The sequence below is a fragment of the Cygnus atratus genome, chromosome Z, assembly GCF_013377495.2.
Source record: "Cygnus atratus isolate AKBS03 ecotype Queensland, Australia chromosome Z, CAtr_DNAZoo_HiC_assembly, whole genome shotgun sequence".
Classification (NCBI taxonomy): domain Eukaryota; kingdom Metazoa; phylum Chordata; class Aves; order Anseriformes; family Anatidae; genus Cygnus; species Cygnus atratus.
Genome location: NC_066396.1, coordinates 76,775,677 through 76,794,453, shown reverse-complemented (window position 1 = coordinate 76,794,453; position 18,777 = coordinate 76,775,677). Strand labels below are relative to the sequence as shown.

The following is an 18,777-nucleotide window of genomic DNA, read 5'->3' as shown; positions in this document are numbered from 1 at the left end:
CAAGCAAAGAATAAAAACCAGTAAGTCAGACCCTTCTCTCACAATAAAAACACTCAGAATTTTCTCTGATTTGTCCTTCTTACTAATGGCTTGTCCCTTCCCTCCCATGTTTGTCTAAAAGACCCAGAATTCAGATGGAGTGAGTTTAAGATCCCACTTTTTCACCACTGGAGGGTAACAAAACAAACAGAAACCACTAAGAACACTTGAAATTCAGGAAAAAAAGATTTTTTAATTAGCATATAGGCACAACACCCTGCCTGATATGCCTTACTAACAATACAAAGCAATAACCTCAGATAAAAGATAAGTTACAATACATGCAAAAACATCTGGATGTGCACCAAGCAAGGTGTTAGATATAGGTACATCTGTCAAATAAACATACATCTATTCACCTAAAGAACAAAACTTCAGAGACATTTCCAAAAGTAAAGGTACAACAAAACCACCATAGGTGAGTAGCATATTGGACATAAAGCATCCTACACAGAGACATTTGACCTTTGGAGGCAAAAACTGTAACAGGCAAATAGCTGAGAGCCGGATCCCCAAATACTTACTTATGAAAAGCTCTCAGTGAAGCCTAAGGTATTATCAGAATGAGGTCTGAAGGATTTTGCCCTTAATGAATAACAATTATGACTGGGTAAAAATGTCTCTATCAGTGAGAATTTAAAATCATATATCTAAGTTTAATGTTGTTAATAAAAGTGAAAGGAGGAAAGACTGAATATCCATATAGATAAAACATTGTTTTTAAAAACTTTAAAATAAATAATGGTAATTAAGGAAAACTTGGGAAAACGAACATGTCCTGAAGTCAAAATCAACATGATTAAAGTTAATAAATACTTTAAATAGAGAGTTAAATTCCTTTTTACCCTACAGAACAACAACCAGTATTATGAACTAGGAAATCAGAAACAGGACGGAGATCTCTTTTTTACTCTTAGACAAGAGTAATCAGTCCTGGTTGAATCTCTTGCTATTAAGCTAACGTGTTTGTGTGTCACAGGACTAGCTGAAACGGACAGAATACACACTTACTGCAACTGTAAATTCAACAGATTTATTTTTCTTCCACACGATGACTATACATGGTCTCCATCCACTAACTGATGTGGAGTGCCATGAACAATACCGGTGAATTTACTGGGGCAGGAGAGGGAGGGAGTGAAGGCTAGGGTGAAGGCAACTCTAACCCCTATCAATGTGTGACACGTGCTTGGAGTCACATGAAAGGGTAAGTGCCTGTGCTGCTGCCCAGGTTCCCAGCTAACTGCAGGCTGAATTCGGGCTGCTACTTATGCAGTAAAAATACTGCAGAACTCCCCTGGACTTTGCTGACAAATGTGCCCACTGCTGAACCAGTGGGTGAAATATGCTATCCCCTTTGCAGCCAGTCCATACACCCTGAGGCATATTTTATCCAGGGAGTGCTGAAGGGAGCAGCCCCTCCAACATAAGAACTGCTGTTGCATCTCACCAGTGCAGCAGGGCTGAAGAGCTAAGAAAGGCAAGTAGAGAGGTGCTTCAGCCCTCCTCTTTCTTCCAAATCCTGAATCAGACAGGCTTGTTCAGCTCCAGTTCCAGAAAAGTAAGTCCACTCTGATTTCATGGCATAAAAGCTATAATGGACAAGATCCTAAAAGACAGCAAGACCCAAACATCAAAGTCCTCACTTGGAAACATCCTCTCTGAAACACCAGTGGCAAACAGTGGATGTTTGATGACTGTGGTTTGTATCTTGATATACTACATTATACAGCTGTGGTGGATTGGCACAGAGAAGCTGGTAGCGAGGAGCTCCACAATCCCTGTGCACAGTACGGGAAGACCACTGCACTAGCTGGTTATGTAGATATACTAGGTGAAGCCTTACGCAAAGCAGGTTAGTGCTGTCTACTAACTATTGCCATAACTCAAACACTGCAGGAGTACTGTAGCAGAGGCACTCAGGCCACTCACACTTGAATTACACAACCTGAGCGTGGGGGGGGAAACACACTTTTCTACACTTACTGTGTAGGATTTCTGCAAAACAGTTCTTTCCAGCTTTGATTTAGGGTTGCGAACACTGGCTAGGATTATGGATGACAAAATGTATGCTCAGTTCTTTGAGCAGTCACCTCCTGTATTTTAAGGAACACAATGTATCCACATACAAAAAATATTTATACCTTGCTTCTCAGCAAATCAAACATTGCTGTGACAATAACCCTTTTTGTTGTTGTCGTTCTGAACACAAATCCAGTACTTAGTCACTCCAGTGATTCTAATCTAAAGTCCACCACTGACCCAAGAGGTAATGTTTGGCATATAAATAGTATATGCTTTTCCAGGGGAGCTGAACTACCACATTGTCTACTGATTTAAATATATGGATGCTCAGCACCTTTGAAAAAAAAATCTCTAATCCTTCATCTTCTTAGCATATGTCCATTTGCATTACTGTAGCACTAGCACAGCACCACCCCTTTGTATTGCAAGCATTAAAACATATTCAATGCTCTTAAACTCTGAAGAACTGATATATGTACAAAAAGTACAAACTAACAAACTATGAACAGAGTAAAATGATACCCTGTAACCCTAAACACATCAAAGAAGTTTGGTAGAGCGGGATACAGGAAGATAAAGCAGCAGTTAATAGCATACAACAGAGATCCCAATTGACATTGACAGTTGTTACACATTTTCTGTGTTAACAGAGAAACAATAAAACCAAGTTAAGAAACCACTTTTTGGACCACTTTTCCCCCATATCTTCGTGACTTTGAAGTCTTTTATGAAACTGACATATAATACATATTTTTTTGTTTGTTTGTTTGTTTAAACAGAAAATACACAATACGTTGGTTTTGTGGTCCAAATAAACCATGCTTTTCTTTTATATCATGCACTGGGATGCAATCAGCTTGTTATCACTCATTAGTGAAAGAACAAGCACATTTTTGATAATAAAAAGCTTCCATAAGTTTTCTGTGTTCATTTCTATAGCAATCGTTCGTCAGAAGTATTTAAAATGTTTATGGAATTTCCTTTTTTGTTGCTGTCTGCTTTTCTAATTAAGTAATTTTCCAGTATTTATGGTGTTTATTCATGCAGTTATTTACAGAGAGATGGTCCTTGTGGTGAAGAACCTTAATGAAATGTACAGTTGCTAACGTACATTTATAAATGCTAGCAGTTACACTCAGAACGAATGGAATTTATTGTGCAGCTCTCGACTGGGCTAACAATATAATTAAAGTGCAAATAAAGACAAAACCCACAAGCCAGGCAGATCTGTTTTTCATTGCCAGCTTTCAGAAGCATCATGACTGTGGTAAAAAATGTCAGATCAAATAGGCCTAGGTCACAATCTATTTTAAACTTCTATCTCCCTGAGAGGATTTAAGGGAGGTATACAGTGATATAGCCCTATTTCTTCAACCGGCTGAATATCGTTGGAAAAGTAAGGACACTATTGCAGCCAAGTTATTCAACAGTGCTAATATCTGTATTTTATATTATGGTGTACTTTACAGCATGCATTTGAGCTCACTTGCCATGCAGCTACAACAGGCCACTTATGATCAGAAAAATTTAAGTACCAACTAGCTGTAGAAATTAAATCTATCTACTGGTATGTCACAAAGCATAGGTCTTAGAAGCAGTAACAATTAACACATTTTCTTTAAACATATGCCCATATGCAAATGATAATCACTAGTTCAAATGAAAATGTATAGTGTGTATTTGCTGGCATTCCAAGTTTGCCACTGATGTGAATGATTTTAGAGCTGAGTCAGCACTGAATGACTGAACAAAAACCAGACATTTTCCAAATCACTGATTTCATGTAAAACAAAATATTCATTCCAACTCCTAGTGGTCATTGCTAATCACTACCCATTGCCAGACCAGACACGTAGTTCTCTGCACAGTGTGTCCAGAAAGTGCTCTGTTGCCTGTCTTGTCAGGGAAACTGCAGGAAGTGCAGAAAAATAAAGTGCCTTTTCAGGACTGTGTTGCAACTCAACTAACCATCCTATTCACTGGATGTCCAGATTTCTCAAGTCTCAGGTATAGCTCCTAACCATGTACTTCCCACCTGAAGCTTGCAAGGCTGACAACTGTACAACTATTCATCTAGTTATTTTACTTTTCATGCTGTAAATACTCTCATTGAGTATTAATGAAAAAATATTTACAGTTTATTTATATGTAAAATCAGTCACCTTAGAAAAGGCTGATAAGACATTTAAAGAAGGTAACATTCTATAAAGGGTAGCATTGAATAAACTTTTAGAACTGTAGATCTGGAGAGAAATACTAGATGCTACCTTGATGTCACTGCAGGCTCATTGATGACCGTTAGGATCCTGTTTTTCAATAAATTTAACGTCATATGAGGACACCATATGGCAGTACCATTGCTGCCTCAGCGAACACATAGTTAGCCATCCACCTAGACCACATCAGAACCATCTCCTTTTGCTCATATATCTCAACTGGGTTCTATTACCACCATTTAGATCTGTCTCCTTAATCTGTCACATTAAGATGGCTACAATGAGTACCTGTTCACAAGAAAGCCTCATTAATTAAATGCACAGTCCCTATTGCAAAACATTATCTTTGCAAAGTAGCAATCACTTAATGCAGATATGAAGCATCTTTGTCTTCCATGTCCAAGAGTAAATTTTTGTTGCCTGAGAGGGAAATGCTGTGAGGTTCAGTATCTCTTACTGGAAAAGAGAGCTTGCATTCTTCTCAATATTTCCCTTGCTGTCTTTAGGACTTGGCATGCATAATTTTTTCATTGTACTAAAGCTTTCTGTAGACTCTGAGGCAAAGCTGGGTCTTCAGGCAGGGAGTCTGGGTTCAAGCTTTAGGGAAAGCTCATACAAAGTATCTTCATCTATGATGAGTGTCTTGTCAAGTAAATAGTGAGTGACCTGGAATGCAGAAGACACAGCTGAACAGACTGATTTTATTGTCATGAAAATGTCTCTGCTTTCCTTTCCTTTTCCCGTTCAGCCCATTTCAGAGCCTGAGATCCTCTCATGTTTTCTCAGAGAAACACAACAGATCATTTGAATGGTGTAAAGCTGTACCAACAGTGCTCTAGGAATCAAATTCAGTTTCTTAGGAGACTAAATCCTTACGTTTCCTAGGCCCACGTTGTTTTTCTGGAGTCTGAGGTGTAAAGAGTCTTTCTTTGAAGACACAGGCTGGCTTTGGACAAATTTTCTTAGGTACCACAAGGGACAAGGGAAAAAGAATTGCAGGATGCACACAGGATGCTTGGGCCATCTCCTATCCCCTAATCCGCGTATTCTGGGATTCCATTGGGAATTATGCTCCGGCTGGACAGGGAGATCACATTTCCCTTTCAACCCATTCCTCCACACCCCAAATTGCAGCCCAGCAGGCTGCAATCCCAAGAGAGTTTCCAGAGATTGAGAAAAAAATCGCTTCTATATACAGCATTAAGGAAACAGGGTTTTAAAATCCCAGATTACCTGTCCATATTTCTGTCTGTGCTCTCTGTGTGTCACAGCAGAATACATTCGTTTCAGCTTTCAACTTTCAACAACAGCTCGATCTTAGAACCAACTGCCAGAAAAGCGTTCATTTCAATGGTAGGTAAAAGTATCTAAGAAGAGCCTTACCTTCTGCTGATGTTCTATGCGGTAGGAGGTCTGCTGGAATTGGCGTATTTCCCTGATAATATGCGAGATCTTTCAAAAAAATACAAATATATTATAATTACGACTGCATTTTGATTTCAGTTGGGCACAAGATTTTTTTGCCAAATTATGCAACTCATTTTGGGATCATGTAAGTGAAGGGCAGAGATCACCAGCTAATGGATTCCATCTGAAAAAATCTTAAATCAGCCATTTATTGTTAAGTCAGTTTCAAGTGAACCACCTTGTCTGCTTTCTCTCTCTTCTCCATATACTGATAATCTCTTTTATCTTTGCCTGGAGTGACTGCTGCAGTGTGTAATCATAATGAAAACATAAAGCTGAGGTTAAAAAGAGAAGTTTCCACACTTCTCTCTGAGGGGTTTTATAAAGCACCATTTTATGGTAGTTGGAGAGAATCAACTTTAAAATACTTTTTAAAATATAGATCCTAGCACACTTGAAAACAGATTGTGAGCACTGACTGCTTTCTGATGAATAACTACATTCCTTTCATTTGACTATTTCAAGACATCTTTTCTTGCTTCTCCACAAGCTTAAGGCAGCTGCTTTTTCTATCTGTGACTTCTCAAAGAACAAACTGGAGGCAAATTCACACTGTAAAAATCCTCAGTTTACCAGAAGGTGGTGATAGAAGACTGGGTCAAGTAATTGCTTTCAAATAGCTATCTATCATGCATGATGCAAACACGCTTTTAAGTCTTGGTGAAATTCTAAGCAGTTGTAATTAAATCAATAATCAACTTGTAATTAAACATCTGTTGGGAAAGCATGTAAGGAAATTAAAATTACCATTCTCATTTTGGAAAAATTGACAAGGCCTTCCTCAGTGAAGTTTGGTGTTCCTTCTTCAATAAATGCTAGATCTGTCAAGTACATTCCAAGGTAGGGAACAGCAGGTGGGTTACAACTGTAAAACAAGAAATCAGCATATCTATGTACAACTAAATTTACAAACTCATATTATTATAGCTCACACAAACTCTTTATTATTTAAAGAACTTTTAAACAATGGACCACAAAACTGACATCACTTGATTTATATTTGCTCTGAGTGTGGCAAATTGAATAGATTGTGTCAAATATTAAATTTAAATTAAAGGCAGGTAGCCTTTAGTAAAAGCTAGAACAAAACAGGATGGAACAAGAGGAAGGGTGGGTATACTCTGGACAATGAGCACACCTTCAAGCGTATTTCAATCCTGGTTGATAGGCAGTATCAGAAATAGATCCTATACACAAGCCACAAGTGCATGTGGATATGTTTCTGAGTGGTTAGTGTTCTTCTGCATCAGCATATATAAGCATTTTAGTACCAGCAAGGGTCCATGTGCGTGTGCTCATGCATGTGTTTGGAGACATACATACATACATACATGTGTATATGGATATAGATAACATTCTGTCTTTTCAGGCTTTGCTAACAGTGAACCCAAAGAGGAAAGAGGAACACAGAGAGATAGAAAGGATGATCTGGAAAGCTGGGAATAGAGACCCTAGAGAACTGGCAGCTGCTTTTCTTAGTGGGGCAGGAGTAATGTGATAGGGATTGTTACTTCTTTAATGAAATAATCACTACTCCATACCTGCTGATTCTTACCTCAGCAGAAATAGCTACAAATCTGTTTTTCTGAAGTATAAGAAAAAAAAGCAGGGCCACAGCTGTATTATTAAAGGCAGACTGCTGGCTTTGCTTAGCAAAGCACTTCAATCTGATTATTTTTTACACTGTGAGAGTGACTGTTGTACACAGGGCAAGCAATATACTGACTGAAAGGTGTATAGGGGTACCTGTTCATATATTGTTGAGTGAAAATGTTTTTTAACAAGTGATTAGTCCTCAACAATGTTTTTTTCACTAAAAACTGACTAACTTGAACTATGTATATTTTTAAACATCCAGTATCTATTCTAATAGTTCATTTCTTTGTTTCTCTCAAGATCATTTAAAGTAGTTCTACTACATGTACATAGAACTATATACTATGTATATATATATATATATATATTTTAATGTGTGCAGTTGGAGTCAATACATGCATAAATTGTAGAATCCTTGCCAAAGGATGTTTTGGATACCAAAGCTGCATATGGTGAAACACATGGAATCAATGACTACTGTACAAAAATACAGGTTGTTTTCCAGAGTGGCAGACTACAAGGGGCTGGGAGGGTACAGGAAAGGAAATATCACTGTGCATTATGTTCCTTTCTGAGCATCAGTTAGTGGCCACTGTCAGAGATGAGATAAAAGGGTGAATGGATCTTTGATTTGACTAAAGCTTATTTGTCAGTCTTAAACTTCTTATCAGGAACAAGAACTCCTTTCAATCCTGTTTTTGAACAGAAACCTCTATAACAACCTGGTTTACACTTACTGAAAAAGTTTATCAGTGTAAGTAAAACTCCAACAGGGAACATTCCACACAGAATAACAGGGTGGGTTTTTTTTAAGTAATTCTCTAAAGACATTGTATTTATCTATTAGTGTGCTAAATTGGAGTATACTGAGCAAAACAAAAACAACAAACAAACAAACAAAACCAGAAAAAAACTCCAAATAGAATAAAAACAGAATTTAAAAGGTTACTAGGTAAAAGCATTACTGAACATTATATTAATTATTAAAGCTTAATCAAAGCCAGTTCATATTTAAGATGTATTATCCACTATTTACAAAAAAAAATAAAATGCTTTTTGTAGGTAAACATACTTTTTGAGTGTTTCTCTAAGATTTTTAAATCTTCCTTCAGATGATACAGTCTTCTGAAGCTTGTCCATGAGGGCTTTTGCCTAAAAAGAGAACACATCACAGATGTTATTGCTGTTGCACATAAATGATTGGGATTAGATTTTTTTTAAAAGATTTAATTCACTTAGCTTCTTCACCACATTTTTAAAAGTAACTATATAGGTATTAAGAATTTAGCTTCACTGTAGTTCCTAATGTTTTTCTGCAAATGGAGATTAGGCAGCCTTAAAGATGTTCCTTCAAGTGATACCAGAATATGTATTTATGCTAATATTATTGGCCTGCAAATTCAGCAAGAAACACAAGTTCATTAAATTAATAGCCAGCAATTCAGTTTACTCTGTATACAAGTATATTAGAGGCTTGATCTGGCGTGCTACTGAGGCTCCTCAGCTGGATTTACCGAAATTAAGGACAGTAAAGGATGTACTGTCTCGCAGTCTGCACTAAAATGGTTTTGCTTCCAAGTTTCTGATTAAAAATGAACACGTATTTGAAAAAATATTACTGTCTTACAGAAATGATTTTCAGTGGATGTCATCAGATCTTGGTTTCTCCATATGTAAAATACATTTTCTTTTCATTAATTATTTATGGTGTAGACTTGAGATAGCATGGAGAATCCTAAGAAACTTGTCATCTTTGGAACTGAATTTCCGGTTAATAGAAAGCTGTAGGCAGAAACTTTCTTTTTTTCTACAATAACAGTCTGATGAAACATTCAGATAATGTTTTTCAGCAAGCAATGGAGAAGAGTGCAATAAGGTTGCGTACTGGGAAAAGGTTTTTCACCAAGAGGGTGGTCAGACAGTGGAACGGGCTCCCCAGGGCAGTGGTCATGGCACCAAGCCTGTCGGAGTTCAAAAAGTATTTGGACAGAGCTGTCAGATGTAGGACCTAATTGTTGGGTCATCCTGTGTGGAGCCAGGAGCTGGATATGACAGTCCTTGCGGGTCCCTTCCAAATCAGGATATTCTACGATTCTAACATTAATCTGTTTTTGTTGTTTGTTTTACAATTTTAAAAATCAAGCAAATCCCAAACATACTTTCTTTGAGGTAAACTCTTATATAAGACCTTGCATTTAAAGTTATTATTATTATTATTATTATTATTATTATTATTATTATTTATATTTTTATGTAAAAGAAAGTAGCACCAGCCATAAAACATATGAGAATAAGCTGATTGGAGAACACAGTACAATCAGAATGTATTCTAAGTGGATGTCATTACTTGGGCTGCTTGATTGCTTTGCAAAAACTTCAGAAACATATTGAGAAGGAAATGCAGTGACAAAAGCCTACCTTCTCGTATGTCAATTAGGAAGATCTAAAAAGGGCAATCTAAATATTCCAACAGGCTTGAAAAACCTGTATCCAAAACTGCCAAAATTACAAGTGATTGGTTCATTGCTCCGCTATTGCACCACACTAAAATATGTATGTTTTCAAACAGCAGAAAGTTGAGATTTAAATAATTCAATAAATTTCTTCCAAACTATTTAAAACAGAGAACATAAAAGGCCGGGTACTTGTCATTCTGGCTCATTTTGTCTTTTCTTTGTTACTGGCAGTCATTCTCACAGTTTCAGCCATACTGTTGACAGTCTCAGCAGCAAGGCAAGGGTTAAAGGGAGAGATTCACTGCATCTAAACTTAAGCACCTAAATGAGAAGGAGGTCTGGTTATCTACGGTTTCTTGTTGGGTAGCAAAAAAAATCAGCACCTTGAGAAGAAGTGCTGACCTTTCTACTAAATTCCTGCACAGGCTGGAAAACAGGGCTCCAGTTTTAGCCACCTGAGCTGATTATGTTTATAGCCAGTCACCACCTATGTATATATATATATATATAATTCAATAAGTAGAAAATTTATTTTTTGCAAATATTTCAGTATTTGCATATATTTGCATATATTATTTCAGTAATTGAGGCTCAAGCCTCAGATTTAAGCACCTGCTAATTCTACTGAGATCAGTTTGTTCTCACAAATATTTAATTAATGATACCCAAAAAAGGATATATCAAATACAAAACACCATGACACGACATACCAGCACAACTTGATGCTTCCAGCAAGTAGTCAAGACTATTGTTGAGGAATAAAAAGTTTTGGAAGGAATCCTATTTCTGTTCATTGTTTCCTGAACAACGTACTGACCAGTGAAATCTAGAAACCATCATCGTAATCAGATCTTTCTTACCTGTTTGGATACTTTAGCCCAAGTTTTCTTCAGTCTGTAGATTGCACTTCTGTTCAAGGCTGATGTGATTTCTAATACGCCATTATAATTGTGCATACATCGACAAATGTCAGCTACTGCTACCCACTTTTCAATTGAGTTAGCCCGGGAGCTGACATCAGCATAATTCATGATTTGGGAAGCAACAAGGTTGCTCATCTGACCAAACAGAGAGGAAGTATTTAGGACATTTAAACATAATCATATTAGAAACATAACTATTTAATGAAGAGGGCAGAAAATAAAACTGGTGCACAACAGAACTTATGGCTCTTAATAAAATCAGAAAAAAACATACTGAGATCAGTGTTGTAGTGCAGTGGATGGGAATGGGAATACGGAAGAAGGGTAAGAAATGCAACGGGGTGTGTTTCCAAGCCAACAGTAACAATGTTGATGGGAAAGTCGGACAAACTCAAGGTATATGGTAAAGAACAAATGTATGGATAGAGACTCAAAGGGCATTCATTAAACAGAACTGGTGTTATATTTTCGTTCTCTGAAAAAAAAATAATCATGTATGTAGGATAGTTTAAAATGTTTTAATCTATTAAATAGTCATTGAAATTCTGAGTACCAATTAATGAAAATTAAAATCTTTGTATGCGTTGATATAAAGAGTTAATCACAAAAAGACCATAGCATTCAGTTACTACCAGATATTAAATTACAGAACATTGTAAGAAAGATATATTTGTTCCAGAGGTCATAGACAGTGTCAACAGAGTTCCTAGAAGGCAATCCATATTTTTAAGTACTTACATCATTAAAATGTTGACTAGTTTTCATAATATAGGGTGTTCTCTCATTTTTATCCAGTTTCATCCAGCCTTGCCCAAGAAACTCTCTAGACAATAAGAGAAAAAACAAAAACAATTAACAGTAGAGTCTCTGTCTGCAACTGTAGCCTAAATGGATTTCAAGTATACCTCATTTTTTTAGAAGCTAACTACATTGCTTCATATTAATTCCAGCATTTCATTATTATTTAATTATTAATGCTAATAAACAAAACTGTAAACATTATTAAGAAGATTTATGTTGCTTTTAATGCCCTCTCCCCACTTTTCCATCTTAATTTTCAGCTTTGTGACCCTATTTGAAATAGGTCTTATCAGTTTACATGATCACATAAATGGTAAACTGCTGTATGAATGAAGTTTATTTGACATTCCCTCTCCAGAGACTCAGTACTTCCATCCTATGTTCACCCTTCACTAGCCCAGAGCCTTCGAACACATATCTTTTCTTTAGCAACAGACTGAAATAACTCATTCTTTCAAAAAATTATCAAACTATATGAGAATCATAAGCAATAGAAACAGCCAAAGGACAATGTTCTGCTATATCTGTAAGCCTCTTTGCCTGGATGTCAGTACCGTGACCTAGTGTAGTACCCGAAACTGTCAGTAACAACTCATCCAATGTACTCACTTCAGTTAATTGTAGGAGGATACTTACTCATAGGGTATACTTCTGAAAACTATGTGGTCTAGAAGAGTTATCTGCTCCGCAAGCTCCATGGCTGACAAAGTCTCAAAGCACTCTGGTTTGGGGCATTCTGACTGCAAGAATAAGGAAAACACTTAATGATCTACCTTTGTACTGAAGAGCATTTCAGAGCACAGTGTATTAAAAACTTCATATGCATTTTTTAACACAGAATTGTAATTAACATTTTTGATACACAGAAATAAGAATTAAGCAAAAAACGTTAACAAAATCGGGCTGGAAACCCATAGGAAAACAGGCAAGATATAAGTTTGCATACGTTAACTAAAGTCTATATATTTTGTGTCACTTTCCACATAACCACTCTGCACCTAGTTCATTGCTCACACTCTTTGTTGTATTAATACAGTGCACTTATGAGATGATGGTGACTACAGTTTGGAGGATGTTTCTTGTCAGTGAAAGCCAAGTATGGTTCTGATGGCTGCTGAGATGGTACACACTTATCACTTCATATAAATCCATGCTTTCTACATTGTTTTCATCCTCATGTGATTAAAATCAAATCCTAAAGTTTTGACCTGTTCATCTCTGATACATGCTCCAGATTCTAACTCTCTCTAAACTGAAATACGCATTCCTAATTGTCCTGGTTTCAGTTAGGATAGAGTTAATTTTCCTCCTAGTAGGGTGCTATGTTTTGGATTAGGATGAGAAGAGTGCTGATAATATGCTGATGTTTTAATTGTTGCTGAGCAGTGCTTACACCAAGCCAAGGACTTTTCAGCTTCTTGGTCTGTCCTGCCAGTGGGCAGGCTGGGGGTGCAGCAGGAGCTGGGAGGGGACAGACCCAGGACAGCTGACCCAAACTGGCCAAAGGGGTATTCCATACCATCTGACGTCATGCTGAACAATATATATATATATATATATATATATACATATAGGGGTGGCTAGCCAGGGTGGAGGGCCAGCTGCTCGGGGATAGGCTGGGCATCAGTCAGCGGGTGGTGAGCAATTGTGCATCACTTGTTTCATACACATTATTATTATTATTATTATTATTATTATTATCATCATCATCATCATCATCATCATCATCATTATTTTCCTGTCTTCATAAACTGTCTTCATCTCAACTCACAGGCTTCACTTTCCCGTTTCTCTCCCCCATCCCAGAGAGGGAGGGGGGAGGGTGAGCGAACGGCTGTGTGGTGTTTAGCTGCCGACCTGGTTAAACCACAACACTAATATAAAAGAACAGTATTTCTGTCCAGAGCTGTAAAGGTACAGAAGTGATACATTTTAGTGACTTAAACATGGAACATTTCTACAGGCATATTTATGTGTAAATTTCAAGATGAACTTACCATTTGAATTATATCCTCTATTTTTAAATGGTTATCATCTTGATCATCCTGAGAAAGAGCCCTGAAAAATTAAGCAGCAGAACATAATATAAACAAAATTATCTACGGTTATGAGAACTGTTATCACTGACAGGCAATCATGCTTACCTAAAATAAATCTTTAGACTGCAATCAAAGATGTAAATAAATAAGAAAGTCTTGCAACTAAAAAATTAATTTATTGTTTTAAATAAAAGGTATAAAATGGCACAACATCACAGTCATGTAAATGCCTGTTATGGAGGCTTAAAAACTCTGAGGTACGAACAATGTATATCTGTAGGATGGTCAATGACAATACACTGTTACTAACTACTGTACTCATTTGCTGATTACAGCGATATGGTCCTACATCGATCCCACTTTGACTTTAGCACCACGAAGTCTGGTGGACAATGAAAAAATCCCCTTTTAAAAACCAGACCTCAAAAATACAAGACAATAATGAAAATATTTAATCAGTAGTTCTCCATGTTGAATAATCCTAGAAAACCTGAAGGCATGTGTTTGTGTGTGTGCAGAAATTATATTCTTTAATTTTTTAATATTATACTAAACGATATTTTTGGGACATCTGAAAAATCAACATTTGAGAAGACAGTACAATATGCATGCATGAAAGAATGATTCACAGGGAAGTGTTGTTTATTGGCACTACACTGTCCTATTCATTGACCTACACAATGAGCTCTGAGCGTAGAAATATACAATAAACAATGAGCAGGTTTTACTTGTAGCAAATGTGTGATTTGCTTTCAGTAACAGAAGTGTTAATCTATGTTTTCAATTCTCCTATAGAAAATCTATGATTATTATCCTGTGGTTGTTTCAGAGTAATGGGTCAAAAATGAAGCCATCAGAAGGTGTAAGTATTTACCTAAGGCCATCTTCTTTGAAGTATTAACATTGTACATCATTCTAAGATCTTATTCCTTCTTTTTCTGTGTGCTATTTAACCTGCAAACAAAAGGTCTCAATGCTGAGCATTTGGCTCAATGAGTCCTCACTCTTGGGGAAATCCTGTCTGAAAGGATTTCAGAGATTTCATATTATAACATAATATTCCTGAAAAAAAAAAGGCAGGTGACATCTCATATTTCAAGAATATTGTATATAAACCACAGGCAATCTGAAAATTTCAGTTGGATTACTATGGCTAGTCTTGAACACCATAGTACGACAAAGACAAGACGATATGAGTACAGGTCAAAAAGACTGATACAGCATTTGGAAAATAAAGACTCAAAGAAAACTTGAATAGACTGGATTTATATAATATAGGAAAGAGAAGAACAGAATGGAGAAAGAACATTATGCCAGCATGTAAGAGACTGCCTATAACTACAACAACAATAATGCAAGAAGTTTCTGGACTGATTTGGTTTAAGAAACATTATATTCAACTTTCCACCTGGAATACGAAAGCTCTGAAACAAATTCTCTGCAGAAGTCATATAATACCTATCAATTCCATTTTCAAGGAGAGTTTAGATAACCATTTTCAAAGAGGATCCAGTTCCATCAATCATTCTAGTAAGTAGAGCAACTCAACAAGATATTTTCTTGTTGTCCTTCCAATCCCTTGTTTTTGCGCTCTGTAGAAAATGACTTTCCATGTAGCATTTGGGAAAGTGTTAAAGGATTATATTGCCTGGAGTCTTTAGCAATGAGTGTAAAATACAGAATTTGTACTATGTGGGTGGGGAGGAAGCATCAATGCTTAGTACACTAGGTTCTTCTATTGTGGGCTGCTGTTGGTTCATTTTGGTTTTCTGAATTGAAGGACTATGTTAAAATCAAATGGAGATACATGTAGAAAGAACCTAAGAATCCTCCTTGCCTTCATTTCATCCTTATCACATCCAGACAAAATGCCCATTTCATCATGAGACCTGGAAATGTCTTAGGTCTAATGGGCAAGCCATGCAGTGTCTTGAATGTCCACTTCTTCAGGAGAACCCTAAGTTTCTTCTCCACAAAACAACTCTTTGCAGCCTCAGTAACTGTAAATAGACTGGCAATCTGTTCTTCCTTAGCAGCTTGTTTTGTGCTGTGTCTCATGACTGACGGCCTGCAGAAAAATACTGTTCAGAATGCAACAAGGCTATGTCTCTTCCTGGCAATAAAAAAAATAGAGGGCTTGCCCTTCTGCCCCAAATATTCTCCATGATTTTGTAAACTCATAATTTGGGTTCCTTATAACTTTATGTAGATTGGACTTCTCATCTTTGATACAGAAAAGATTGTATTTGCTTAACTTAATAAAGTTAATAAATTTAATAAAATTAAGTTATTAATAACTTAATAACTTACTTAATAAAGTAAGAACAATGAGATTCTGAAAAAAAAATACTTAAATTTCCCCCTTCTTTGCTTACTGATACTCTTTCCTATGACATGTAGTATTTTATATAGACTTCTAATCCCTTGCTGTATAGAGATGACATGCTTTTTCGCTGACACAGTATTCTTATGAAAAAAATTATTTTATCCGTAAATATTCTACATTTAAACCTTCAGAGGACAGCGTATCTCTCTGGACTGGACAGAAGTACTTCTTAATATCATCAATAGTAGCTTCCACTTCAGTCTGCACTGTTGCTGGCCTAGTGGTATCTAGTTTTGATAGAGGTCTAGGAGGATATGCTGAGCTCCTCAGTTCTTCTTGGGCAGTTCCCATCAATAGTCTCCTGGAAGTCATGTGAGAAGCTCAGGTTCATGTGAAAAGAGGTATGAGAGAAAGCTAAGGTAAGGAAACAGTTTGCATGACTATTAAACAGCATTCCTCTCAATGGGACTGAATGGAGTGACAACATTCTTACAAATAAAGGAGATAAATATATACGAAATAACTTTCTAACTCTTCCACTTCACATCTGGAATTAAAATTTTCTCTCTCATTTGATCTATTCTTCATGCCTGACCAGTCCAAAAGTTAAAATGTTTTTCACATAAAACACTAAAATCTGTTCCAAACTATTATACAGGATAGAGTATCAGTCATCTACCAAATTTTGAACCCCACATATTCCTTGATTCTCTTTACAGGGAAGATGAAGGAGGAACTGTTTCTTGCACCACTCTTTTTCCACATCTGGAATTATTTATCTACCAAAGTTATTTACAGCAATTCAGTCTCAACCTTACACCTTTCTGGTCCACCATCACTGAAATTCCGTGTAGATTTCAGGAATTACTAAACAAGGCTGAACAAATCTCAAGCAGAACATACTTCAGTAGGTTTGCCTAACTTTCAAAAATAATATTGAAGAAAGAGAAAAGAAGCTTTTACCCTGCAGAGAAACCTTGTCAGTCCATTCACCAAAATTCTCTTCATGCAAGAAATACCAGCTGTTCTCTCTAATGACTCAAGAAGGCATGAACCAGTTCGGTATCTCTCATAAACACTTTCTTTGCCATGCTGTTTCTGTACTGCCTCTTTCCCAGAGCTTACCAAAATGTTTTTGGAGTATAAATCAACCTTTCCTCCTGTAATCTCTGTTAACAAATATGATTAAAAAGCACTGATTTTCCAGAGAAAAAAATATATATACATGCATATACACACATACACTCACAGGCTGGGCCAGTTTCTAAAAGAAGACATTTGTGTCCAAAATCTTGCAAGGAGATAGTCCATGGCATATACTCATATGCAGGCACTAAAAGTGTTTGAACAATGAGTTTACAGTAAGAAATGCTTTTCCTAATGTCACTCTGAATTCCTCTACATTTCTAAGTAAAAAGAAATGAAACATAGGGAAGAAAAGACCTATAATGGGGGCTGACTGACAAACACAAATTCTGCTACACATATTTTGATATGCCAGCACCTTTTAGATGTAAAAGCAGACAGTAAGCACCTCTTCAGAGCAACTAAAAAGCCTATTTTATGACACACTTGGCAATTGGATGAATTACTGTTTTCATGAGGGGTATGTTCACTGGCTCACCCCCAGTTTTATGGTTCCATCCTGACCCAGGGAAGACTTTTGAATGAAAGTTTCATCAAAACCTTCAGTCCTCACAAATCTATGCTTTCACGTACAAAATACGATGCCAAAAAGTCTTCATGATTTGAAATAACAGTAAAAGCTCTTCTAATTTACATTCTTCCTTTAAGTAATATCAGTCGAGATCCCTCCATCTAGAAGAAAACCGAACAGGTAACAGCTTTCCATGGAGGGTAATGTGGTGGTGATGGATTAAGCAGCATTTCTCCAAAACAGACATTAGTACTTGAGCCAGAAGAGGAACACAATACCTGTGAACACCTCTACAAATCTCTAAAACAAGACAGACTCTAGATAACCCATCTCTAAGACATCTAGGCTGGAATTCAGATCCTACTCAAGTCAGTGCCTATATCCTCTAATTGTCAGAGAAAGCAAGGTGTCACGATCTCCAGAGAAGTCAGCATGCTTTATTTCATACCATTTTTGGACAGAATCACCATCTCTCTTGACAGGCAATTACTTTGGAAGGAGTGCTTCATTAGCTGCCTACAGCTTGTTTATAGCTAGGTATTTCAGTTAGAGTGGGTCCCATCACAGCATTTTTTTAAAGTCAATGCTGAGAGGAAATCCCGTTTCCCCCCATCTTGTCAGTATAACCTATGCCTATGAACAGTTCAAGGAACTCATAAAATATTTTTTTTTCCATCACAGACCTCCTCTTAATGTTCAGAACATTGACTATAATATGCCATGTTGGCAGATGATAGAAAATCTGTAATCTGATGCAGATAAAACCCATAATGACAATACGAGAAATACTCTGGTGTTCAACACAGTACTTCTTTACAATGTCTTGGTGCAGTATGGGAGCGTTTGCTTAAAATTCAGCAATTTTTGTTCAAGCTGAACAGTCTTGGTTATACCTACTAGAAGAAATAGTAATCTTCAGAGACATGTAATAGAGAAAAATATCCAAGTTACGTGCTTCCCTTGACCTACTGCCACAACCAGACATAGTACCAAAGAAGGCATCAGACAGTGATGCTAGGAGAAGGAACCATTTCTGTGTTACTGTGTCTGCTTTTTGCACCAACAGTACCTCTGTTTTTAGTGCTTATATATTTGTGCACAGTGTAAAAACAAAGAAAACTATGTTCATCTGGCACTATAGACAGCCTGGGTACCCACTTGCTTCATACAATTACATTATCAGATAGGATGCAGGCATGTGGATACTGTCTCTTCTGCGTCTGTTGGTTTGC

The 18,777-nt window shown here is 36.8% G+C and overlaps 1 protein-coding gene across 2 annotated transcripts in view; it reads right to left on the bottom strand.

Moving 5' to 3' along the window:
* Positions 1-216: 216 nt before the first annotated feature.
* The window catches only part of RASGRF2 (Ras protein specific guanine nucleotide releasing factor 2), a 157,923-nt gene continuing 139,362 nt past the window's right edge, over positions 217-18,777 (bottom strand). The window contains exons 20-27 of one of the 2 annotated variants that reach the window (XM_035567542.2): positions 13,521-13,581; positions 12,160-12,263; positions 11,461-11,545; positions 10,660-10,857; positions 8,416-8,495; positions 6,495-6,612; positions 5,664-5,732; positions 217-4,946 (exon numbers count right to left, since the gene is read on the bottom strand). In XM_035567542.2, coding sequence (XP_035423435.1) covers positions 4,854-4,946; positions 5,664-5,732; positions 6,495-6,612; positions 8,416-8,495; positions 10,660-10,857; positions 11,461-11,545; positions 12,160-12,263; positions 13,521-13,581 — 808 coding nt within the window. In that variant the 3' untranslated portion in view covers positions 217-4,853. The remainder of the gene's footprint in view (positions 4,947-5,663; positions 5,733-6,494; positions 6,613-8,415; positions 8,496-10,659; positions 10,858-11,460; positions 11,546-12,159; positions 12,264-13,520; positions 13,582-18,777) is intronic. The other variant, XM_050716437.1, reaches the window with a different exon arrangement.